The sequence below is a fragment of the Chiloscyllium punctatum genome, chromosome 41 (assembly GCF_047496795.1).
Source record: "Chiloscyllium punctatum isolate Juve2018m chromosome 41, sChiPun1.3, whole genome shotgun sequence".
Taxonomy (NCBI): domain Eukaryota; kingdom Metazoa; phylum Chordata; class Chondrichthyes; order Orectolobiformes; family Hemiscylliidae; genus Chiloscyllium; species Chiloscyllium punctatum.
This window is the reverse complement of record NC_092779.1, coordinates 14,854,929-14,880,799: the sequence shown is the minus strand read 5'-3', so window position 1 is coordinate 14,880,799 and position 25,871 is coordinate 14,854,929. Positions and strand designations below refer to the sequence as shown.

General features: G+C 46.7%; 1 protein-coding gene across 8 annotated transcripts in view; it reads left to right on the top strand.

The window, feature by feature from the left end:
* The window catches only part of rreb1a (ras responsive element binding protein 1a), a 285,692-nt gene that overhangs the window by 219,703 nt on the left and 40,118 nt on the right, over positions 1-25,871 (top strand). For all 8 annotated transcript variants that reach the window (XM_072560424.1, XM_072560425.1, XM_072560423.1 and 5 more), the window contains exons 6-7: positions 16,184-16,328; positions 25,718-25,857. In XM_072560424.1, coding sequence (XP_072416525.1) covers positions 16,184-16,328; positions 25,718-25,857 — 285 coding nt within the window. The remainder of the gene's footprint in view (positions 1-16,183; positions 16,329-25,717; positions 25,858-25,871) is intronic.

Here is a 25,871-nt window from a genome sequence, read left to right as displayed (position 1 = left end):
ATTGAAGTTAGCGGTTAAAGACCACCTTCAACACACTCCCATATCCTCCCTTGGGGCAACTAGGCCCACTACCTGCAGGTGACCTTTTGCCAAGACCAGAGGGTGCCAGTGTGGCAGGAATTCCCTTTGCTTGCCTGGGCTTCTCAGTGACAGACCATCCTGTAGATATAGGCTTTCGCTCCCCATCCTCAGTGCTGATGGGGCCTGCCACATAGGTCCTGCAGGACTAAGAATAGGTTCAAGAGATGGTAACTCCAATTTGAAGCATGCTCGCCTGCTCTCTCTTCTCTTGCTCACTCTCTGTCTGCCCCAGGAAAGAGGGAAGGATCAGCCAGAGATTTCAATTCTGATTGATTTTCAGAAAGGTGTCACGGCAAGGACAGGACACAACTTTGCCAATGACCATATAATTAAGCTTGTTTAGTAGCCATCCAGATTGACTTCATGATTGGTTGCTTGCTCCTAACAGCTTGACATCAAATGTTTGTCCTATGAGAGGTGCTATCTAAGTTTTTTTAAATCATTCACAAGATGAGGGCATCGTTGGCGAGGCCAACATTTATTGCCCATCCCCAATTGCCCAGAGGGCATTTAAGAGTTAACTACATTGTTGTGGGTGTGGAGTCACAAGTGGCAGATTTCATTCCCTAAAGGACATCAGTGAACCAGATAGGTTTTTTTCTAAAAATTGATTATGGTGAGGGGGTACAAATCATCTGTAGAGGGTCAAAGAGAGAAATTACGGGGCCTGGCATTGCTTAAGCCCAAGCTCCTAGTGCTTCTCACCATTTGCCCACCTCAGGATAGCAGGGGGCTCCCCTGAAGCCCATTTATAGAGCCCTGATGTACCCATCCCTGTGTGCCCTCAGGGTCCCAAAGAGGGATGGTCTGCCAGAAAGAATTAGACTGAAGAGGACACTTCACGGCTCTTTTCTGTCTCTGAGCAGGCATGTAAGAACAGCTTGGGCAGGGGGCTACAGTATGATGTGGGAAGAGGGAGGGAGAAGAGGGCATTGGGATTGAGGGCCCTGGAAGGAGACACCTCAAATGTGATCCGATGGGCATCAGAATCTCTTTAAAAACAGGGATGTGTTTCCTCCCCCTCACCTTCACCATGTTAATGATGATAAGGCAAGGGTTAATCATTGCCCCTCGGACAGTGCTCTCGGAGTGACACGACTATTGTTCTCTGGCTCGTAGCAATGGACCAGTCCAACACCAACCCCCCCCACTCCCACCGCTCCCCATCCCTGTCAGGATTCAGCCTGTCTGCTTCTCCCGTCTGCTCTGTTCCAGAAAGACATTGGGAGGTAAACATATGCAGCTGAACAGGAAGGCGCTGTTTATCTGCTCCCAGCAGCATGGCCTGCTGGGCTAGATAGGATCACCGGGATGCTTCTGAGCAATTCAATCAGTCTTTACCATTTCCCCTCCCAACTAACTGCCAAAATATCTCCCTAACCTCCAGAGGGGAAAATAAAAATCAAGAGCGCTTTGGAAACTGCCTGCAGTCGTGCCCATCAGCTCACACAAAGGCCCACGTGGAGGTCTGAAGTGTCAGTAAGCTAGTAGAGCATGGAGGAGTCAAATGGCCCTCGCTCAGGCACATTTGTTGGCAATCGAACTGGAGCGAGGTCATTCCGCAGCCGCCGATGAGGGAGAGGATGTTAAATGAACACGATTCAGTTGTTGCAGAGGATGTTTGTGAGCTTTTAGTGTTGACTTACAAACTGCTTTTTCCTCATGAAGGATCATGAGGAGTTCCAAGTTTTTTTTAAAAGAAAAGGAATGACCTGCATTTACATAGCACCCCCACAGCCTCAGCATTCCCTCCAGCTTTATAACAGCAACTAAATATTTCTTGGAATGAACGCATGAAACACAGTAAGCCCCCACATGCAGCAGTGTGCTATTGATACTGTCCAGAGTGCACAACTGGAAAAGCAGAACAGTACTGTCAATGCTGGCAATCTGAGATGGGGGGAAAAAAAACAAAATGCCGAGAAGGAAAAGTAGCGAGTTAGTGTATAGAGAGAGAGAGAGAGTGAGAGTTAACACAGGTTTGTGACCTTTCGTGAGGGATAACTCTTCTGCTGTTCTGTTGCAGGATCTTTTCGGCTCTTCCTCACTTCCTTGTTTAATCCAGCATCCCTTTGCTGTCAGTAATGTAAGGGATGCCTGTAGTCCATCACGGAGCAATGGTGATACTGTCAGTGGGTTGGTAACCCAGAGGCTTGGGCTACTGTCTTAAGGACCATGGGTTCAAAACCCACCATGGCACCTGGTCAAGTTTCAATTTAACTAATCAAAACATAATTATCAGCAATATTTGTTAAAAAAAAACCTCCCATCTGGTTCATTAATATCTTTTAAGGGAATGAAATCTGCCGTCCTTTCCCAGTCTGGCCTGCATGCAACTCCAGACGCACAATATTGTGGTTGATTAGTGACTACCCTCTGAAATGGCCTATCAGCCCACTCAGTTACAGACAAATGCTGGCCTTTCCAGCAACATCCTTGTACATGAAATAATGAAAAATTAAAAAAAAACTGGGCTCCTTCTGTGCTCAATACTTCTATATATGGAGTTGTCATTCCTTAGTGCAAGGCTGCAAGGCATTGAGCACTGTTACATTTTAACAGTAAGTATTCTGTGATGGGGAGCTGTAACCATGTTTATTCCTGCTCAGATACCATGGAGTTAGAGGCGAATGAGCAAGTATTGTTTGTGTTGTATCGGTGATTTCAAAGTTAGTTTTTAAATCCGTCTGGAACACGTCCTGAGGGCCAGGCAGTTTATGACATTCCAGTCTCTTTTTCTCTGCTGTCTGGTGATATCTAACAGAACAGCAGGAAGGCACAATGCTGTGGACACTGTAGATCTGAGTTAAGAACAGAGTGCTGGAAATATTCAACAGGTCAGGCAGTACCTGTGGTGAGAGAAGCCAGGTTAGTAGTTTCAGCTCTTGTCAGACCAGGATCATAGAATCACCACAGTGTGAAAACAGGCTATTTGGCCCAACAAGTCCACACCGACCCTCTGAAGAGCATCCCACCCCAACACACCCTGCATTTCTTTGGCTAATTCACCTAGCCTGCACATCTCTGAACACTGTGGGCAATTTGCTTTGGCCAATCCATTTAACCTGCACATCTTTTGACTGTGGAAGGAAACTGGAGGACCCAGTGGAAACTCGGGCTTTAATCACAGTTATTTTTCTTCACACTTCACTCTTCAAAATACATTATTTAATTTTTAAATCAAATCTTTTTATTTGTAACCTTCACCAAATAATTTTTGTGGCTTGCAGAGCTCCGTTTTGGAGCTTCCATTTTAAATCTTTGCAAACACAAAATTATATTAGACTTTCTGCTGGCATTCAAACCATTTTAAACCAAGACTTCTCCTTAATGCCGAGTGAGTATTGAGGAAACCAGCCTTGCAAACAGGTTTGGTTTTGCACCCTGCTCCTGTGTTGTCTTCAGTACTGGGAAAGGACAAAGTCAGCTTGGATGTGCCCACAATTAGCTAGCTTCAGATTGAATTCAGATTTACCCCGGTGGGGTTTGAACCCTTGTTTCCAGAACATTAGCTTAAGATGCTGCAATGCTATCCAGTAGAATTATAATTACACCACAGCCTTTCACTGTTGCCCAGTATTCTGTCCTGAACCTGTACCTATGCAGGAGTTATGTCAAGTGGGGTTTAGTCATAGTGTGAAGCCTGCCATGGTTGCACAGCTCACTGATGCGTCGCTGGGGGGCAGGGACTAATGGTGCAATTGGGAGTTTCTTTAATGAAGAGATTGCCATTCGCAATAGTTCATGTGGACCATCATCTCCTAATTTTTTTCTACTTTATCAATTCAATCTTGCGGTTATTGTTAAATGGTCATTAAACTCCCTTTACAGCCAATGCTTGAATCCAGGTAGGATTTATCATCAATCTGAGAGAAATGAGTGTGTTGGACTGTCAAGAACAGCTTTTATTGCCTCCCCCAGCCCCCATGGTAGCCATGGTAACCCGAGGCAGTGAGCACGGTTGGCTGAGCCAGCATTTCTTGCCCATCCTCACTCAGCTGTCCTAGGGAAGGTGTCAGTGAGCTGCCTCCTTGAACTGCTGCCGTCCTGGTGGTGTGGGGATACCTCCACAGTGTTGTTAGGGAAGGGGTGAAGGAACAGTGAAGGAACAGTGATGTATTTCCAAATCAGAGTGGTGAGTGACTCAGAGGGGAACTTGCAGGTGGTGGCATGTATCGCCTGCCCTTCTAGATGGTACAGGCTGCAGATCTGGAAGGTGCTGCCTTAAGGATGAAGAAAAATGAAAAGTTAAACAGGCACAAGGCTGTCAAGTCAGGAATCTGTGTACAAAGACTAGTTTCTCAGTAATCTTGGTTATCTTGGGCTGACAGACTTCGCCCAGCAATAAAACTCTCAGGTTTTGCCTGCCTCCTCCCTATGACTGGAGGAACTTGACACAATGCCTCTCCTTGATGGCTGGGTGTAACATTGTGGTCTTTCTTTGTAATGAATTTATTATCCCTGTTAATGCAGTTACTTGGAAGTGTCTTGCTAAGCTGCTGAATTATTGAGAGAACATATCAAAGCCTTGCAGCCTGTATCACGGAGGTGACATTCAGCATTGGCCTTTAGTTTAGAGGGTGGGGGTGCTGTGTGGTGAAGGAGGTTGTGGTCAGGGCAGGGCTATTTTAAATGGAGGGTGGTGTAAACTGTCTATTATATACCTGCCCCCATTCCTCCTCTAACCGTTACCCACACGGGAATCTTTACAGAAGATCTGGAGAGAAGCTTCTTTCACTCCTTAACATTTCTGATGTGTATGAGTTTCTGGCATCCCAGCAAGTAAACATCTCTCACAGTTTTTATACAACCGAGAGATTTTTAAATTCATTCATGGGATGGGGGCATCGCTGGCCAGGCAGCATTTATTGCCCATCCCTAATTCCCCCCCGGGAGCAGTTAATACTCAACCACATTGTATGGATCTGGAGTCACTCTTCTTTGAAATAGTGCCGTAGGATCTTTTTTATCCAATGAGCAGGTAGCTCATCGTTTAACCTGTTATCTGAAAGGGGGCACCTCCAGCCATGCAGCACTCCCTTTGCATAGCATTGCACTCGGAGCCTTGCAGTATTGTGCTCATGAATACGAGTGAGATTGATCCCAGAAGTTTGCAATTCAGGGGTGAAGCTGACACCCACTGAGCCACAGGTAGCACAGGAAGGTAGGCAGGGAATATTAGTACCACCCAGAGTGGTGCTGGGGTGACTGCTGTGCAGGCTGCCATCTCGGGGTTCAAGCTTCCAGTTCAGATTCATGTTCCTCCCAAGAAATGGCTGGCATCTCTTGGCAGTCCAGAGACAGCATCGTTGACTAAAAGATTCTTGGAAGTGAGCAACCTGCCCAAGAAAGGTTCACCCACCTCCTGCTGAGGTAAGGGTATTTTTATATTTAGTTTCTTTGCCTCCAAATTAAAACAGTGTTAGCCCTGAGTGTGACATTTGAAGGTCATGGGTTAGCTCAGAAATGGTGGCGGTGTAGTCATCACTGCCTGATTACTAAGTTTCTGTGAACAAGAATTATAACCGAGTACGGCTTTCAGCAGATGTGATACAGTGGCTCCAGCAGCAAGGCTCAGCTGCCTCACCACTATCTTAAAAAAAGTATCAGCAATTAGACAGAGGATCTTAGCTGTTTCCGAGGGGAAGATAGCATCTGCTTTCCTCTGTTGTAAGCCTTCAAATGGATCGTGGCTGTGTTAAAGTGGGTTTCCTGTTCCTTCACATTCTGCCTCTCTAGTGCAGCCCCCTGCTCTTACTAGCAGTGGGGCCTTGCTGGAGAAGGAAATAACAGAAAGGGCTGAGGAACCAAATTCACTTCCTCGAGTTTGAACTTCAGAGGCTCCGCTAATCATTTCTTTTAGTTCCTTAAGTAGATCGTTTTACATTATACTGGATAGCCCCAAATGAAGTGTCTGTTTCTGTGCTGTATATCTCTATGACTCTAAGGTGAGAATGACTTTATTGAAAGTCCTGATCAAATGTCCAAAATGGCCTGAAAGCCAAAGGGGCTGTTGCAAAAGTGTTGGTCTCACTGCTGTTTCTTCATTCACCACGCAACCATTTATTACCTAACCTTCTTCCCTTCACAAGGTCGTGGAGAGCCCTCTTGAACTGCTGCAAGGCAGAGTTTCCATTACAACTGAGCAGCCGTCTTATAGCTAGGCCAGTTCATGGTCCCATCGCCTCCACAGCTCGACAGTCAGAGTAAGGACGGCAGATTTCCTTCCCTGAAGTTTAGCATCCGAGTCAATTTTTCTAGGTTGTTTTCACAGGCCTCCGGGTTGCAAGAATGTGCAACTACCCATTTTGCTAATGTACTGGGAAATTAATACACAAACCGTCTTCTTGTGTATATAATTTAAAATGGGCAAAGTCGGGCAGGAATATGGTGAGAGCATTTTTTTTTGTCTGACTTTGCCATATTAAGTTTTAAGCAAGTCAGAAGAAAACAGTCATTCAAGGAAACCACATGTATGTTAGGCAAAATTGAGTAGCTACAACCCCACAAAGATGAGTAAGACCCTCGAATATTTTCTTTTTAATCTTGAGGGTTGGGTAGTTCACATGTTTGCTATTGGTTGTTGGCTTGTTTTCTAAGTTGGGTTGATATCTGTATGTGAGATTTATTACGATTTTCAAGTCTGGGCCTATTTTGCAAGAACAGCTCCAGCCAATGTTTCTCATCCTTTCACAGTTTGGCAAGGACTCCAACCCTCTCCCTCCAGCAAGTATACAGCGGTAGAGAAACGTGTTGCTGTTGGTTGTGAAATCTGCATGGTAGTTGTACCACAGGCACCAGGACCTGTCAGATCTCTCCCCTTATTGATGCATTGACGATCTTGCATCAATTGATATAGGCCAGAATGTTGCAACTGGATTTGATAAGTGGAAGTCGGGACTTTTCCTGCCTGGGATACCTCTTACTCTTCAATATAGTGCCATGGGATCCTCTACTCCGACCTGCAAAAGCTGATAGTGGGTTCAATGTCTCATTTGGCAGGTGGCACCGCTGACAGTGCAGCACCCCTTCAGTACTCTATTCGAAAGTCAGCCTTCATTTTTGTGCTCAAACGCTGGGGAGGACTTACTCCTGCTCCCATTTGACCTTTGAACCTGATCCTCCACTGAATGAGAACATGGCTGATGAGATTGTAGACGCGACTCCACTTGCCTGTATATCTCCCAAGGCCCGTCAGCTCCCTTGTTTATCAAAGATGTATTGCACTTGGCTCAGAATAAGGTTGAAGACCTGCACGACTTCCACGCTCTGTCTAACAACTTTCTTAGAGAGAAGAAATTCTCCTAAGGACTGGGATCTGAATCCAGAGGTCCAGGAGTGCTACCAACAGAGCTGTGCCTGCCCTTGGCAAAGGCATATTGTTACTGGAGCATTGAAGTTCAGTGGGCAAGTGAAGATGATGAAGACTGCAGGCAAAGTTGTCTGCTAGTGTGAACAGCAAAAGGGATGATGGTGCTAGACAACCTAAGCTGTAGATACAAGAAGGTGACAAATAAGAGTGAACCGTGCAGTACGATGAGCCTGCTCTACCGTTCACTACAATCCTGACTGAGCTCAGGCTTCATCTCCACTTGTCCAGCTGCTCCCTGAGGCACCTTAAATCTGTCATTCCAAATCCGAGATCTGTTTGGTAAAGGATCATCCTTAACTCCTTGCATTCCAAAGATTGACAACAACTTATTTGTAAACAATAACCCTCCGTCAGTCATGTATGAAGGTTCTGTGCCTTCCCAGATGGTTCCCGAATCACAGAGTGATGCCAGGGACCAGTGTCCCCTCTGGGAACATGAAAGCTCCTTGGCAGTTGCCCCAGTGCTTCCGCTAAAGGGGTATTTGGATGAACAGTTTGTCTTGCAGGAGGAGTCCCTCCTGTGATGGAGTCCTGACTTTCTTCCACAGCTGGGATTAGGGGAAGACTAAACCATAAAAGCTGAGCTTGCTGCAGTGTGCTGGATGTGTCTCAGTGACTGCAGTGCACGCTGGTCTCCAGGACAGCACATAGCCTGCAGGTTTCCTCTCTCCACCCCTTTGTCTGGGTTTGTAATGTTCACACTGCGGTTCCTGTGAATCGAATGAATGCTTGCTTTGAAGGAAAAGCTGAAATATCTCTGACTGCGTGAGGTAACACTTCGATCTGAGAATAGCTGGAAGAGGAGGAGGTTAAAATGGCTGCTCACTCACGGGCTTGAAAAAATGTTTTCAAAGCAATGAGTGCAGGAGCTGGTGTATTTCGACAGGGCTCAAGGTTGGTGAGTTTCCAGAACACAAGCACCAGAATAACAAGATGGTTCAGAGTACAGTCACCCTGTTGGACATGTTCTGACCTGCTGGCACCTCCCTGGATTCAGGCGATGCTGAGCTCTACCTCCTGAAATGTGCTGCTCCCCACCACCGGGCTTGTCCTCCTTGTATGTGCTCATCAGCAAACTGGCTACATCAAAGTGGAACAACAACACGTCCTCCTCCTGCTCGGGATAGAAACAGGACAACGTTGGGAATACTCAGCAGCTTGTCTGACTGTCCTAATACTCGGGCTGTCCAGCCCAGTTGGAAAATTGCACCCCCAGCATCGAGTGTCTCGTAACTCAGCGAGTGGTTCTCACGTGCAGCATTCCTACTCTGTCTGCTCCCCCTACATTGTCTGGTGGTGCCATCTTGTCTTTAATATGATGAAGGGTCACCGGGAGTTCTCAAACGCAGTGTGGCACAGAGCTACGTGCAGAGTGGTCGGGCTTGATGACCCAATACTGGTCACAGTGACTCGAAGGAAGAAAGTGAGGTTGAGGGAGCATCACAGAGCTTGGGGCTGAGGGAACTTTGTTGCGTCCTGATGTTAGTCGCTCTGTTTCTGAGAACAGCACTTTCATGTGGTCAAACTGGGAGCAGGAGCCTTGGCTGCCTTCCCCTCCACTCCCAGCACCATTGTATCTTCACAATGTGTTTTATTTCCATTTAAGTTGACAATGAGATGTAAAAAAGCACAGGGCATGTTGTTAGGAGATCCGGGTTTACAGTTTGGTGGGATTCTAACCCTTTTCTGGAATTTGAAGGAGATAGAAGGAAAATAAAGCACCTTCTTCTGCCAATCACCCAATCCTTTCCCTCATCTTTCCACTATCTCTCCCTTCCTGACTATAATGTTGCACTGATTACGTAAATACTCTTCTATCTTCATTCTCTGTGGAAAGCTGCCTTTCTGATTCTCGATTTGATGCTGGAGGTTCCTCTGCTGATGGTGATTACAGGCACCATTTGAAGCACCTTTGTCAGCCAGTTCAGGAATGCTTACTGCTTTCTGACATTCATGTCAAACACAAAAGTGCCAAAACAATGAGATGCATCCTGTTGGAATTTAACATTCTCCCAATTGCTATTCCCAACGAGTGCCAATGTCCCAAGCACAGAGTGACCTATTCAGTGTAGCATTACAAAATGCAGTTCATCTGTGGGATTACACTGGACCATATCTGTAATCTGTACCATCAGCTTCTAGATGTAAGGTTGTGGTGGAGGGTCAACACTCTGAGCGCTGAGGTCAGTTCTTGACAATGAAGGTGTCAGCGTAAATCCACCTCTTTCCCCCCCCCCCAACATCCTGGTGATTACCATTGACCAGAAACTCAACTGGACTTGCACTATAAATACGGTGCTACAAAAGCAGGTCAGAGGTTAGGAATGCTGTGTCAAGTTACTCGCCTCCCGCAAGGTCCACCCAAGCCAATACCATCCTGACTTGGACATATATTGCCATTCCTTCAATGTCGCTGGATCAATATAGATTAGATTAGATTACATTACAGTCTGGAAACAGGCCCTTCGGCCCAACAAGTCCACACCGACCCGCCAAAGCGCAACCCACCCATACCCCTAATCTAACACTACAGGCAATTTAGCATGGCCAATTCACCTGACCTGCACATCTTTGGACTGTGGGAGGAAACCGGAGCACCCGGAGGAAACCCACGCAGACACGGGGAGAATGTGCAAACTCCACACAGTCAGTTGCCTGAGGCGGGAATTGAACCCTGGTCTCTGGCGCTATGAGGCAGCAGTGCTAACCACTGTGCCGCCCTGATCTTGGAATTCCCTCCCCAGGGGCATCGTGGGGCAGCCCACAGCATGTAGACTGCAGCAGGTCAAGAAGGCAGCTCACTAGCACCACCACCTTGAGGGCAATTAGGGACGGGCAATAAATGCTGGCCCAGCCAGCGATGTTCATGTCGTGAAAGTGAATAGATAAAGGTGCAAGTTGTTGTTGTTGTTGTTGTGCACACACCTGCTTGGAAACCTTGGCGAAAGCTGGCTGATAATCTCAAAGGAGATTTTTTTCAGAAAAGAAGTGAAGAGGGGTAGAACGAGAAACAGCCCAGTGAGGGTCTGGTGACAAAAGATAATGGGGGAATGGCTCGTGGTTTAATGTCTGGTCAATCCCCCGCCCCCCCCCCCCCATCTCTACACTCCCACCATAAGGAGTTTGTGTATTTGACTGCCCGCATGTCTGTGTTTGTGACGTCAGAATGCCTAGTTCTGAAGGTTCCCTCTATTCCATCACCTCCACTGGAACCTCTCCCCCTGCAGCTTAGTAACTGTTTGAACCTAAATAATTAGGTCAAGTGTTGGTGATGCCACTGACAGTCTGAGGCTGGGTGAAGAGGCCTGTTGAAGGTAGTAGAGTGTAGGTCACTTCTGTACATCTGCTGTCCATGGAACCGGTGGAGATACTTGGTTTGATTTTAAAAAAAGAAGCTAATTGATTTCTCCGGCTAACGGTAATTGTTTGAGACTCCCAGAGAGTCTCAACAGGTTAGGTTGAGCGTGGAAACTCTTTGCTTTTAAACAGGGAATGTTATTGGGATCTGGAACATAGTGAAAGCAGCAATTTTGGAAAGGGAATTGGAGAAACTGGAAGAGATAATGTTTACAGGATACATGTTGAGAACCACATTGTGGCTCTATTGAAGAACTGTGAGTTAGCTAGCCAATTCTTGTGTGCAATAGTGGTGTGGTGTCTCCACCTAAAAGAGACATGATATCCTGACTGTATCATAGTGTGCGACCCAATGGTTTGACGAAATGCTCCTGAGCTGTTTGCACTTTAACCCTTCCACTCCCCGTTGTCCGTGCTTGAATATAGTTTCAGGTAGAGGGTGCTACGAACATTCATGAGAGTGGGACTCGTCGTAAAGGGAACACAATTGGAGATTTCCCTCTGTGGGCACTCCCTTGCTGCCTCACAATTCACCCTCCTCAAAATATTAGCAGGCTGCTCCTCTCGGAGTCCTGACCCTCACGTTAGGAAGCCCTGGGATTAAAGGTCTCCATGTATCTTTGCTGGGACCACTCGTAGGATATCTCACTGATGGAAGCTTGTTACTGCCAGTGTCTGAATATTTAGTGTTAGCCTAGACCCTGTATGTATTCATAAGAGCTGTAATAAACATCTGTCAGATCTGTCAATAGTACGTTATCCCCACACCCAGTCTGCGTTGGGCTTTAAAAGAGGTGTTTTCTGAAGCAGCCTTTGCCAATCACTTTTCAAACTGTGTCTTCTCATTACTGACCTTCATGTCATTGCAAAGAGTCTTTCCTTATTTGTTCCATCCAAGCCCATTATGTTTGGAGCTGCTCCCTCTTTGCCTTCTCTCCTGGACTGAGAGTAGATCCATTTTTGTGTGTCTGTGTATATCCCTCTCTTGGGTCTTGACTCCTTTCCCGAGACGGCGTAGCGCCTGGAAGTGGACACCACGTTCCAGCTGAGGCCAAACCCGAGACACTCTGCTTCTTTGCGTCCACCCTTTTGAAAAATATTTGTGCGTCTCAAAGCTCCAGTGGTGATGTGTTAAACACACACACCGTTGCCACTTACAAGCACAATAAAGGTATTTTACCTCGAACATAACCTGACAGTGTTTTGAGAAGGCGGAGATTTATAGTGCACACATTGACTCCATCACAACACGGTGAAGTGATGCTCACAATATCAACACATTCCTGTTGATTTTCCTCAAATTTATCTTGGAATTTTTTCTACGGGCTCAATTTAATCCCATGGTTTTGAGTCTGGTAATTTAAAGATAATATCCCAGACTTTTAAACAGCATTAAAACATGGTTCTGTTCATTGGTTGGCTTTAATTTCTCATTACACAACCACTTGGTATTAATAATCTTACCCTTGGTTTCAAATCCCTGTACAGCCTTGTCCTGTCCACTCTCTGTAATCTGCTCCAGCCCCCACACCTCTGCCTGTTCTCTCAGCCTCGAAAGCTTGCCCCAATTGGAATTGCTCCCCCGTTGGTGGCTGTGACTTTTATTGCTGACTGGGCTCCAAAATGAGGGATTCCTTCCGTCTGCCTCTTCTCCTGTCCCTCCTTCTCCAAGATGCACTTTCTTCATGTGTGGCATCTTCTGCCATTGGGAATTGGTGGGCTCAGTAGCACAAAGGACATTTAACTGTGGGGCAGGGGGCACACCCCCATCTCTACCACTCCGACAACCCAGGGCCGGTCTTCCCAGCTGTTGCCAAGTGACCCTGGGGCCTTGGATCACACTGGCTGGGCAAGATCCAGCTGGAGATGGGCCCTGTCACTGTACAGGGTGCACCTTAGCTGATAGTTTTCATGTAGCCTGGAGTCACCTCAGGGCCAGAATAGCTTTCTATCAAAGGCAGTCGGGAGTCTAATCGAGGGACTGATGTTTGGTAGAAAGGTGTTGTGCCTTGCCTTTGCCTTTGCCCTGGTGCTCTCTCTCTCTACCAACCCCCATATAGTCACATAGGAATATAGGAGCAGGAGGACGTCATTCGGTCCTTAGAGCCTGCTCCGCCATTCAACATCATCATGGCTGATCATCCAACACAGTTCCCTGTTACCACTTACTCACCCAAATCCTTTGATCCCTTTAGCTCTATTGTATCTAACTCCATGAAAACGTTAAATGTTCTGGCCTCAGACACTTCCTGTGATGGCAAATTCTCTGGATGAAGGAGACTCTGATGTTTACAGCACAGAAAGCGACCATTTAGTCCATTCTTTCCAGGGGGAGAGGGGTGGGATTTGATATGGGGGAGAGGGGTGGGATTTGGGGTTGGGGGGAGGGGTGGGACTTGGGTTGGGGGGAGGGGTGGGATTTGGGGTTGGGGAAGGGGTGGGATTTGGGGTTAGGGGAGGGGTGGAATTTGGGGTGGGGTAGAGGGGTGGGATTTGGGATGAGGGAGAGGGGTGTGATTTGGGGTGGGGGTAGAGCAGTGGGATTTGGAGTGAGGGGGAGAGGGTGTCAGAAGGTCCTTTTCCACCAGCAGCTTTGGCCACCTCCATGATGCCACTGTAGATGGGAGCCCCTGATCGGCAGGCAGCTCTCGCTGAGTGGGCCAACACCGCACAGAGCAGAATTAGGCCATTCAGCCCATCAGGTCTGCTCAGCCATTCGATCATGGCTAAGGTTTCTCAACCCATTCTCCTGCCTTCTCCCTGTAATCTTTGATCCCCTTACTAATCAAGAACCTATCTACCTGAGTCTTAATGACACTCAATGGCTTGGCCTCCACTACCTTCTGTGGCAGTGGGTTCCATAGAGCCACCACGCTGAAGAAGTTCTTCCTCACCTCAGTTATAAAAGATCGTCCCTTCACTCTGAGCTTGTGCCCTCAAGTTCTAATCTCTCCTCCTAGTGAAAACATCTCCACATCCAGTCTATCCAGGCCGCTCAGTATTCTGTAAGTTTCAATCAGATTCTCCCCTTCATTCTTCTAGACTTCATCAGTACAGATTCAGGGCCCTCGACTGTTCCTCATATGACAAGCCCCTCATCCCCGGGATCATTCTTGTAAGCCACCTCTGGACCCACTCCAACACCAGCACACCCATTCTTATTTACAGGGCCAAAAACAGCTCTTAATACTCCAAATGTGGTCTAACCAAAGCCTTACAAAGCCTCAGCAGTATATCTCTGGAGTTGTATTCTAGCCCTCTTGAATGCTAACACTGCATTTGCCTTCCTAACTGCCAACTAACCTCCAAGTCAACCTGAACTAGAATCTTCTCCCCCCCCCGCCCAAGTGCTAGAGATTTCTGAAGCCTTTCCCCATTAAGAAAATTGTCTTTGTCTCTATTCTTCCTACCAAAGTGCATAACCTCACACTGTCCCTCATTGAAATCCCATCTGCCACTTTCCTAGCCTGTCAAAGTCCTTCTGCAGTCTCCCTGCTTCCTCAACACTACCTACCCCTCCACCTATCTTTGGATGCCCACCCTCTGGGTGAAGGCCCTCTTCTGGCTTCGCCAGTGCTGGATTATTATGCAGATGGCAGGGCTTTTGCCAAGAGGCCGCATGGTGAGATCTTTCACCATCTGTCTCGCTAAGACTCCCAGCTCATCAACGAGATTCTGCCCAACATCTCAGTCCAATTTTGTTTCATCATGCTCCTATAAACATATCAAGATGTTTAACAGAGTAGTGACTCTACATAAGTACACGTTGCTGTTGTTATTTTGCTTGTTTATACATAATCAGTTTTAATAGTTCTGAGAATGGAGTGTAATCACATTGCTCGAGTTAGTAATTAATAGTAATTAAGGTAACTATCACCAGTTCTGACAGAGATCCCTGTCTCGTTACATTTGTTGCTTTAACTCTCTTTCTTGGGAGTATTCCAATTTATTTATTTTTGGAGAGGTTTCCATTTTTGATTTTGCTTTGGAGTGTGTGCTCTGTTTGTGAGTTGTTTCATTGTCAGACAAGAAGCTCTGCATTGAGTGTGAATCTTTGTTGAGAAAACCTTCTGATTTCAGTTTCTTGTCCTGCGCACACTATACTGAAGCAGTTTCATTGTGACAGGATGAGACTTGTCATCGAACTGGGACCTGATCACTTTTAGCTGCCCCTACAGAATTCAGGCTCTCTCTCTGTGGGCTGAAGTATAGACCCTTGTAATAGACATCCATGTCAGTGAGGCAGTGTTAGCTTCAAGTGAATGCTTTTTAATTACTGGTGTAGTAATAGATGTAATTGTGTTGAAGATCCAGATTACACAGGAGGAACTGGGACCCCTGCATCCACACACACCCCCACTCTCACACACACTTGCACACATGAACAGGGTCCCCAGCATCCTGAATCAGAGTGAAGTGGCTTATCAGCATAGTTCACTGGGAGAGAGCAGATGGATAAGAGGCAGACATCAAACTTACCTTGGAATTACACCTTCACCACAACTCAATCTCGAGCTTTTTTTTAACTACTTAATGGTAACCCCACCATTTGGATGCATTTGGGCTTTAAATTTCAGTGTTACGTTATATCTTAAAATGCGTTCAAATTATAAGGTCAAAACGTGTGGCGCTGGAAAAGCACAGCAGGTCAGGCAGCATCCGAGGAGCAGGAAAGTCGATGTTTAGGGCATAAGCCCTTTGTCAGGAAGGGCTTATGCCCAAAATGCTGACTCTCCTGCTCCTCGGTTGCTACCTGACCTGCTGTGCTTTTCCAGTGCTGCACTTTTTGACTCTGATCTCCAGCAGTCTTCACTTTCTCTTCGTTCAAATTATGAAGCTGAGAAAGCATAAGCTTAGTGGTATGAAGACTCAAGGAAGAGGCTGTAAAATTCTCAAGACAATTAATTGAAGCCTCAGTTGAATTAAGTTCTGTCGAGAAGGAAACTCTCTTTGGTGGGAGTATTGTGAAAGAGTACTTTTGGGATGGATGGGATTGTATTTTACCACAAATTTAAAGTTGCCATATGTGTAAATGGTTTGGTTTATTCTGTTTCTTTTTAAAATTTTGTTTGCATAATAAACTTTAGTTTTCTTGTTAAAACTGAATCTGCATAATTGCGAGGTTTGTATTTCAGTAAAGGACTACTATTGTATTAAGGGTCAGACTGTCAGTTCCTGCATGTGATGGGCTGAAAGGAATGAGAGGTTCATACCCATCTTTAATATTTCCTGTATATCCCAGTCCTGTTTAATTGTTGGTGTGTACATTGCTCCCAGCTCCCGGTGATCCAGCCTCCAGTCTGGTTGGTCAGGATGAAGCCTTGGCTGTGAAAGCTGAAATGAATGTTAAAACCTGTCCTCTTGCTGTTACAGGCACATGAAGATCCACGAGAAAGAGCCTACCAGCTCGCTGGGCTCCAGTCCCCCATCCCCCACCAAACGCCGAAGACCCTCGGTCAAAAGGAAACTGAGCCAGGAAGAAGGGGAGGCGAAGGAGGAGGAATCACCCAGCAAAAAGGTACTTGCACATCACTTAGCGTCATGAAGATATATAGCACGGAAACAGACCCTTTGGTCCAACTCGTCAATGCCGACCAGATATCGTAACCTAATCTATTCCCTATTGCCAGCACCCAACCCATATCCCTCCAAACACTTCCTATTCATATACCCATCCAGATGCCTTTTAAATGTTGTAATTGTACCAGCCTCCACCACTACCTCTGGCAGCTCATTCCATACACTCACCACCCTCTGCGTGGAAAAGTTGCCCCTTAGGTTCCTTTTAAATCTTTCCCCTCTCACCCTAAATCTACGCCCCCTACTTTTGGAGTCCCCCACCCCAGGAAAAAGACCTTGTCTGCTTATCCTATCCAGGCCCCTCATAATTTTATAAAGGGTCACCCTTCAGTCTCTGAGGCTGCAGGGAAAACAGCCCCAGCCTATTCAGCTCTCCCTATAGCTCAAAATCCTCCAACCCTAGTAACATTCTTGTAAATCTTTTCTTTGGTGCGAGCACGATGGGCTGATGTTCTCATTCTGGACTGTAAACATCTGAGTCTTTGGGTATTCTTACCCATGGACCTGCGCCATCAGCTCTTACTGAGGTAAAGTAGGTATGTTGTAGTTGCTACTAATCTGTTTTCCAAAAAAAACATGGACTCTCCTTACTGTGGCCCCTCTGTATAAATGACCTGTGAATAACTGAGCTCTCCAGACAGTAAGGTGGAATTTTGCATTTTCCAGGCAGGGCATTGAAATCAGGATAACATGGCCTCCTCCTTGATGTAAGAATTCTACGTTTCTACAAACATCATAGAATATAGAACAATACAGCACAGGAACAGGCCCTTCAGCCCAGTATGTGCCAAACCTTCTGAACTCGTGCCATTCTAAATTAATCTCATATATTTGTATGTGGTCCATTTCGCTCTATTCCCAGCCTGTTCATGTATCTGTCCAAATGCCTCTTAAATTTAGTTTCCTATCTAATTCTGGTACTAAGTACTGTCTTGGTACTCAGAATCATTGAATAGTGAGGCCATATTGCTGAAGCTTTTCATCATTCACTCATCAGGACACAAATGCAAGAATGCCAAATTTGAAGCAGTCACAACATTTGACACTACAGAAAAGGACGCTGGTTGGTTGGCAAGTCAGTTCTGGTTGGCTGAGGTGTTGTCATGGATAATTTTTTAAAAGTTTAATCTTATTCCTTTTTATTTGTAGAAACCCTGTGCATGAATGTGTAAATGAACCACATAATGAGCTCAACTGGTTGTTATAAATTGGTTATTAATTGGTACACTGAGGGTTATTCAATGAGTGTTGTCTATTTGTGGAGTCACTCTAATGGTAGATTTTTTTCTTGCGACCATGGGCTGGTTGAGTATGGTCTGTATTCTGCCTGTAGAGTAAAGTTAAATGGTTTTCTTTAATCAGCTTCCATTAGGCATTGCTGATGGATTAGGTGCCAGTCCAAGGCAATCCCTTACAATCATGATAAGGTATCAAAGGGCACCCCACCCTCTTTCTTGATGAATTGATTGGCATGTACCAGACACTGAGCAGCTTCTAAGGAGCACTCTGTAGCTAAATAAGTGTTAAGGTCAGTGACAGTCAGGAGTTCTGTGAGCACCAGTTGATCATTTGCCGGCTGCTGACTGCACCTTCCTTATTCGCACCCTTTGTCTACTCTCAGTCCTGTGCAGTGCTAATTCTGCTTGTTTGCTTCAATTTGTAAAAATGGTCTCACCCAGTCCGCCTGGCCTCACCCTAGTTGGTACCTGCCTCAAGAAATCCGAACACCTTTGTACCCACAAGTTAATCTTGTGCAGGAGTCAGTTAGCTCTCTTGCTGGACGGCTGATTTGTGATGTAGAGTGATGTCAACAGCGTGGGTCCAATTCCCACATTAGCTGAGGTTACCATGAAGGACCCTCCTTCTCAACTCCTCCCCTCACTAAAGGGCTGGTGACCCTTAGGTTAGATCATCACCAGTTGTCCCCCTCTAGTGAGAGAGAGTAGTCATCTAGTCCACACTGCCTACGACAACTTTACTGTTACATTTGTGTAGCCACCTGCTCTGATGAGAGTGATGTTGAGTGTTGAGGTATAGCCGTTGTTGTTGTGTAGGAAATTTCACAGCTAATTCACACACAGGAAGCTCCCTCGAACAGGATCATGGTAATGACCTTTTTTTTGTGTGATGTTGAATAAAGGATAATGGCTATTGGTCTGGATGTGGTTACTGAGGAATTTTGGTCTGGATATAGTTACTATGGGACATTGGTTTGGATATTGATACTGTGTCTCTATTTCCCTATCTTTCCTCCCTCAACTTCCCTCCCTCCCCCCCCCACTCTTTTTCTCTCTCTCTCTCTCTCTCTCTCTCTCTGTCTCACTGTCTTTATGCCTCTTACTGTCTCTTATGTCCTATCTATTATCCCCAAAGTAATTTAGTAAGTGCCGCAAACCTGAAATGAACAATTCAGAATGATTGTTAGCTGTTGCACCCATGAATCCACCTCGATATTTGGCAGAGATGACCCTTGGCAGAGAGATAAAAAGTCAGGGGACAAAGTCTGGAATTCAGAGCTATAAACAATTCATCGTAATGCTGCCCCCTCCTCCCCTGATTGTGAGTGGAGTTGGGTTTAAGTGTCATTCCTGTCCACAGCAGTCAGTGTCCATCAACTGTCTGTCTGCTGTTAATACAAAGCCATTGACACGACTGTAGATTGAGACAGTGAGCAAAAATCTGCCTCTCTTTTTGTGTTTGTAATAAAAACAAGCTGTCACATTTTGATTTTGGATAATATTAGGTTACACAGAGCAACAAAGGAAGGTGCTGTCTCCTTAAAGTGACAGCTGGGAGGTGGGAACGTTACCCTCTGCACTGGATATCCACCTGTCTTCCAGCAATGCCATGAGTTACTCATGGTAATCTCTAGAAATTGCACAACATAGCAGCTTATTTTAGTCAAGTGCTCGCAAGGACAAGTGGCCTGAACACTTCAGAAACTCTGGAACACCAGCAAATCTGAAATACATAGAGCGAATGCTGGAGAAACTCAGAGATCTGGTAGCGTGTGTGGATCGAGAAACAGTGAACTTTTCCAGTCCTGAATGGCATTGCTGATCTCAATGAATTTGAAGCCTCCAATTAGATATCACCCTGATCTACTCTGTACTGAAATACAAATGTTACTCCAAGCTACTCTGTACTGGGGTACTGGCGCCACCCTGAACTGCTCTATACTGGGGTACAGACATTACCCTAAGCTGCTCCGTACTGAGGTACAGACATCACCCTGAGCTGCTCCATACTGAGGTACAGACATCACCCTAAGCTGCTCTTTACTGGGGTACAGGCGCCACTCTGAGCTGCTCTTTACTGGGATACAGGCGCCACCCTGAATTGCTCCATACTGGGGTACAGGTGTCACCCTGAGCTGCTCTGTATTGGGGTACAGACATTACCCTGAGCTGCTCTGTACTAGAGTACAATCATCACCCTGAGCTGCTCTGTACTGGGGTACAGGACTCCCCCTGAGCTGCTGTGCACTGGGGTACAGACGGCACCTTGAGCTGCTCTATACTGGGGTACAGGTATCACCTTGAGCTGCTCTATACTGGGGTACAGGCGTCACCCAGAGCTGCTCCAAACAGGGTACAGGCATCACCCAGAGCTGCTCTGTGCTGATGTACAGATGTCACCTTTACCTGCTCTATACCCGGTACAAATGCCACCCTGAGCTGCTCCTTACTGAGGTACAGACATCACCTTTAGCTTCTCCGTACTGGGGTACAGGCATCATCCTGAGCTGCTCTTTACTGACAAGATAAGAGTGGTGCTGGAAAAGCACAGCAGGTCAGGCAGCATCCGAGGAGCAGGAAAATCGAAGTTTCAGGCAAAAGCCCTTCCTCAGGAATGCCAGAAACGTCAATTTTCATGCTCCTCGGACACTGCCTGACCTGCTGTGCTTTTCCAGCACTACTCTAATCTTGACTCTAATCTCCTGCATCTGCAATACCCACTTCCGCCTGCTCTTTACTGAGGTACAGGCATCACCCTGAACTGCTTTGTACTGAGGTACAGACATCACACTGAGCCCTCTGTGCTGAGGTACAGACATCACCTTTAGCTACTCTGTACTGGAGTACAGGCGTCACCCTGAACTGCTCTATACTTCGGTACAGACATTACCCTGAGCTGCTCCATACTGAGATACAGATATCAGCCAGAGCTGCTCCATACTGGGGTTCAGACATTACCCTGAGCTGCTCTGTACTGAGGTACAGGCAATATCCTGAACTGCTCTGTACTGAGATACAGATGTCACCCTGAGCTACTCTGTACTGGGGTACAGGCATCACCCTGAGTTGCTCCATATTGGAGTACAGGCGTCACCCTGAGCTGCTCTGTATTGAGGTAGAGTCATTCCTCTGAGCTGGCCTGTACTGGGGTACAGGCGTCACCATTAGCTACTCCGTACTGGGGTACAGTTCAGGCTGCCTTAGTGAAATGTAATTTGGTCACAAGCCTCAGTGTCTGACACTGCCTGACCACTCAGAGCTGTATGTTTTCCACCATGATCTTATTTCCCTTTTGCTTTCAAGAGGAATTCTTTACAAAGAGAAACATCTTGCCACCTCAGTTCTCTGGTCAATGACTCACTGTGTGCCACCCTGATATTGTGCATGCATATGTTTTGCGGGAATATAGAAGGCTGTTCCAGAACTGGACTTGAGGGACTAAGGGAACGGAGGGAGGCAGTGGAAGTGACCGGAATGCTTCTAAGAGAGCCAGCATGATCTTGCTGAGCCAAATGGTCTCCTCCTGTGCTGTGTGACCTCAGTCGTGAGGCTCCCTTATTGATGATGATGATGTAGTGGCAAAACCACTGGATTGATAACGTGCAGGTCCGTGGAGGAATGGGTTCAAATCCCACCAGGGCAGATTAATTAATATAAAATCTGCAATTGAAAGCTAGTCTCAATAACAGCAACTAGCATCAGCTGTTGTCAAAAAGCTGCCTCATTCACTGATGAGTACCATCCTTACCCAAACTGACAGTAGAATCTCAGCAATAGGACCCTCACTCTTGAACCCCACCCCCTGAAATGGCCCTAACAAACCACTTTGTTCGAACAGCAACTCCACTGATTAATAAATGCTGCCTTAAAAAAATTAATTGTAGCCATGTTTGCCGACTGTTGAATTGAAAGCAGAATGTGATGAAATGTGCATCAGGTTAGCCACTCAGCATCAAAACTATGCTTTCTCTTCCCGCTGTTGTCTGACCTGTCACATTTTTGCAATTAAGTTTTTCTGTTGTTATTTCCAACAGTGAATGATTCTGTGCCAGGTGAATAGATATCGTATGAAAGAAAGATTCACAGTTATATGGTGCTTTTTCTAACCACTTGATAGTCTCAAAATGACACTTTTTAAAGTGTTGTAATGTCAGGAATGTGGCAGACATTTTGTACACAGCATGCTCCCGCAAAGGAGAAAATGAGGACTGCAGATGCTGGAGATCAGAGCTGAAAATGTGTTGCTGGAAAAGCGCAGCAGGTCAGGCAGCATCCAAGGAACAGGAGAATCGACGTTTCGGAACATTGATTCTCCTGCTCCTTGGATGCTGCCTGACCTGCTGCGCTTTTCCAGCAACACATTTTCAGCTATGCTCCCACAAAGAACAACCAGAGAATCTGTTTTCCTGCGGGATGTTTTCAGAGGGGTGAATGTTGCGAAAGAAACTGGATGCATGTCCATTTGGCTTGAAAATAGAGCTGTGCCCACCCAAGCAGACTTTGATTTACTGTCTCCGCTAAATGGACTGCACCCTTTACCCTCAGTTCCTGCAGGATGCTTCTCCACTTTCCTTGCTGCAGAACCTTGTCACTGAGGCAAGGGTGCTGGTCTGTAACACAGTGAACTACATCCTGACATGAGAACAATAAATGCCAGAGATCACAGCAGCTCAGAAAACATCCAAGGAGAGAGAGCAAGCTAACATTTTGAGTCAAGATGACTGTTTATCTGAGCCCTTCATCAACTTTGATGAAGAAAGTGAGCACTGCAGATGTTGGCGATCAGAATCGAGAGTGTGGTGCTGGAAAAGCACAGCAGGTCAGGCAGCATCTGAGGAACTGGAGAATTGACGTTTCGGACAAGAACCCCTCCTCAGGAATGAGGCTTGTGGGCCAAGGGAGTGGAGAGATAAATGAGAGGGGGGTGGGGCTGGGGGCAAGGTGGCTGAGAGTGCTATAGATAAATGGAGTTGGGGTAATGATGATAGGTCAGAGAGAAGGGTGCAGTGGATAGGTGGGAAAGAAGGTGGACAGGTAGGACAGGTCATGAGGGTGGCGCCATGTTGGAAGGTTGGATCTGGGATAAGGTGGGGTGAGGAGAAATGAGGAAATTGGTGAAATCCACATTGATGCCGTGTGGTTGGAGATGCCCTCCCAGCACCTTCCCCTGCCCCCAGAGGAGGTGCAAAACCTGGGTCCAAACCTCCCACCTCACCTCTGTCCAAGGCCCCAAAGGAGCTTTCCATATCCATAATAGTTTTACCTGGACATTCACACATGTCATTTACTGTATCCGTTGCTCCCAACGCAATCTCCTCCACATTGGAGAGACAGGAGGCCTACTTGCAGAGCGCTTCAGAGAACATCTCCGGGACACCTGCACCAACCAACCCCACCGCCCCATGCTGAACACTTCAACTCCCCCTCCCACTCTGCCAAGGACATGCAGGTCCTGTGCCTCGTCCAGTGCCACACCCTAACCATCTGAAGAATGCCTCATCTTCCACCTCGTGACCCTCCAACCACATGGCATCAAAGTGGATTTCACCTGTTTCCTGATTTTCCCTCTCCCATTTTAGTAGAAAGTGAGGACTGCAGATGACAGTCAAGAGTGTGGTGCTGGAAGTGAACACCAAGTCAGGCAGCATCTGAGGAGCAGGAGAATCGATGTTTTGGGCATAGGTTTGATGAAGGGCTTATGCCCACAATGTCGATTCTTCTGCCCCTTGGACGCTGCCTGAACTGCTGTGCCTTTCCAATACCACATTCCCCCTCCCATCCTCCCCCCCCACCAATTCCAACCTTCCAACTCAGCACCGACCTCATGACCTGTCCTACCTTTCCATCTTCCTTCCCACCTATCCGCTCCACCCTCAACTCTGATGAAGAGTCATCTCGAATTGAAACATTAGCTTGCTCTCTCTCCGTGAATGTTGTCTGACCTGCTGTGATCTCCAGCATTTGTTGTTTTCAGTACAGATTCCAGCATCTGCAGTAATTTTCTCCTACATCCTGACATTGCTGCATTCTAGAATATCCTGAATAAGAAAAGCATAGTATAGGCCTGTACTATGAAAGATTTGGCAGCAGAGGAATGGGTACTGATACATGCAGCATGTGTGGCGAGAGTGATCTGATGGCCTGATAATACGAATGCGAGGGTATACATGATGCTCTCAATCTCTAGGCAGACTGGCTGCTGTAATCTTTCAAAGGGGAAGTGGGTTCGACTGAAAGATTTGACAGTTCCTCAGTTGGGGCACGAATGTGATAGGATGCAGCTGTGGAAAGTATTGCTCTGTTGTCAGAGTGCTTCGAGTGGAGTGAATTTTTTTTTTAAATCCTCTACACAATGCTGGCCTCCAGTGTCTCCCCCACTTTAAAACCTTAGAGAGCTGAGTAACAACTAGTGATGGATTGAGAATAATGAATGCACAAATAATACTCGATGGATGTTCGTGTGACAGGCCAGGCCATTTGAGGGTGTTCCCCCTTTAACACATGGGAGTGTAGTCAGCAGCACCCCCCTGGCTTGCATGTCATTGAACACATTCCCTAACTCAGTTCCTGCAGTGTCCAGTTTCATTGTCAAAAAGGTCACTATTATGAGGAGATTGTGTTCCACATCAGTTAGACGAGTGCTGAAGGATACAAGTGGAGTATAAGCTTCACACATCTGTATTTGCAGGGATGCACATTACAAGCAAGTGCCTCCAAACCCAATAAACACAGTTTAAATCAGCTCTGGTATACAGTGTCACACCTGAGTATGCCCCATCTGAATAGAGTTACATACCCAGTGACTCTACAATTAAAATTTATAACCCAGTCAAATTGGTTTGGACCCACTAAGTGATTGGGCATGAGTTGACTTTGGAAATTGCTGATGTCCTAGAGGTCTCTGCAAATGTTGGGCGATATCTGTGAGTGTGTCAGAGCAGGGGAAGAGGCAGTTGACTCACTGTACAATTTATTTTCCCTCATGCCCACTCTTCCGTCACATCCTTTACTGCCCTTTACCTCCACCCCACAGCTGTGTGGCAGTTACTATCCAGGGAGTTGGCTGGATAGTAACTCCAGTGCCTCACCCTGTGATGATGTTGGTTGACATCACTGGCAGAGGGAGTCCATTGGGAAACACCTTAGGTGAGGCAGTCACCTGGTTCCCACCCTCAGCCCTGTCTGCCTGTGCTCTGAGCTGGTCTCAGTTAACATACAGCAGGCCCTAGGGCTACAATCGACTGTACAGCAGAGGCCAGGGGTACGGGGTGGGGGTGTGGCATGGGAATAAAATCAAGACCTATTCCTTCTCGTACTGGGATAGAGATTTACAGCACAGAAAAAGGCCCTTCAGCCCGTTGAATCTGTGCTTGTCAACAGCAAAAATCTCACTAGTCCCATTTCCCAGCACTTGGCCCATAGCCTTCGCATTGCAAATGAACATCTAAATGTTTCTTCAGTGTGATGAGGGTTTCTGTCTCTCCCACCCCTCACAGGCAGTGAGTTCCAGATTTCCCGCCACCCTCTGGGTGAAAATGTTTTTCTCACATCTCCTCTGAACGTTCTGCCCTTTCCCTTAAACCTATATGCCTGGTCATTGATCCCTTTAAGGGGAAAAGTTTCTTCTTGTCTACCCTATCTACACCACTGATGATTTTATACATTTATACACCGTGTACCTTCTCAATCTCCTCTGCTGCATGGGAAACAGCCCTAGTCTGTCCAATCCCTCTCTGTCACTGAAACTGTCTGGCCCTGGCAACATCCTAGGAAATCTTAGTTGTTCCTCCCGTGGTTGAATAGGTGAAGAGCTGTTACCTAGTACAAGTCTCAGGCGTAGGATAACTACCACATTCCCATCACCAGAATAGCCCACAGAAGTGCTCTCCCCTCCCCCCCACCCACCCACCCACCCCCCCCCCCCCCCCCCCCCGCTCCAGTCCATATGAGGTCATGGGGGAGACATTTTGGAGCAAGAAGAGATGGAAACCAACACAACTGATCCCTCCCAACAAGGAAACAACATTCTCGACATGCTGATTGACCATCCGTGCTCTTTTCTCTCTCTCTGTCCCTTCCTCCTGCTTAGGTTACCCGAGAGGTTCCCTCTGACGAGGAGGAAGAGAAAAAGACTGAAGAGGTTCTTCACTGTCCAATCTGCTACAAGACTTTCATCTGCAAATATGGATTGGAGAGCCACATGGAGACTCACCCTGACTCAACCCTCAGGTAAGCTGGTTCCC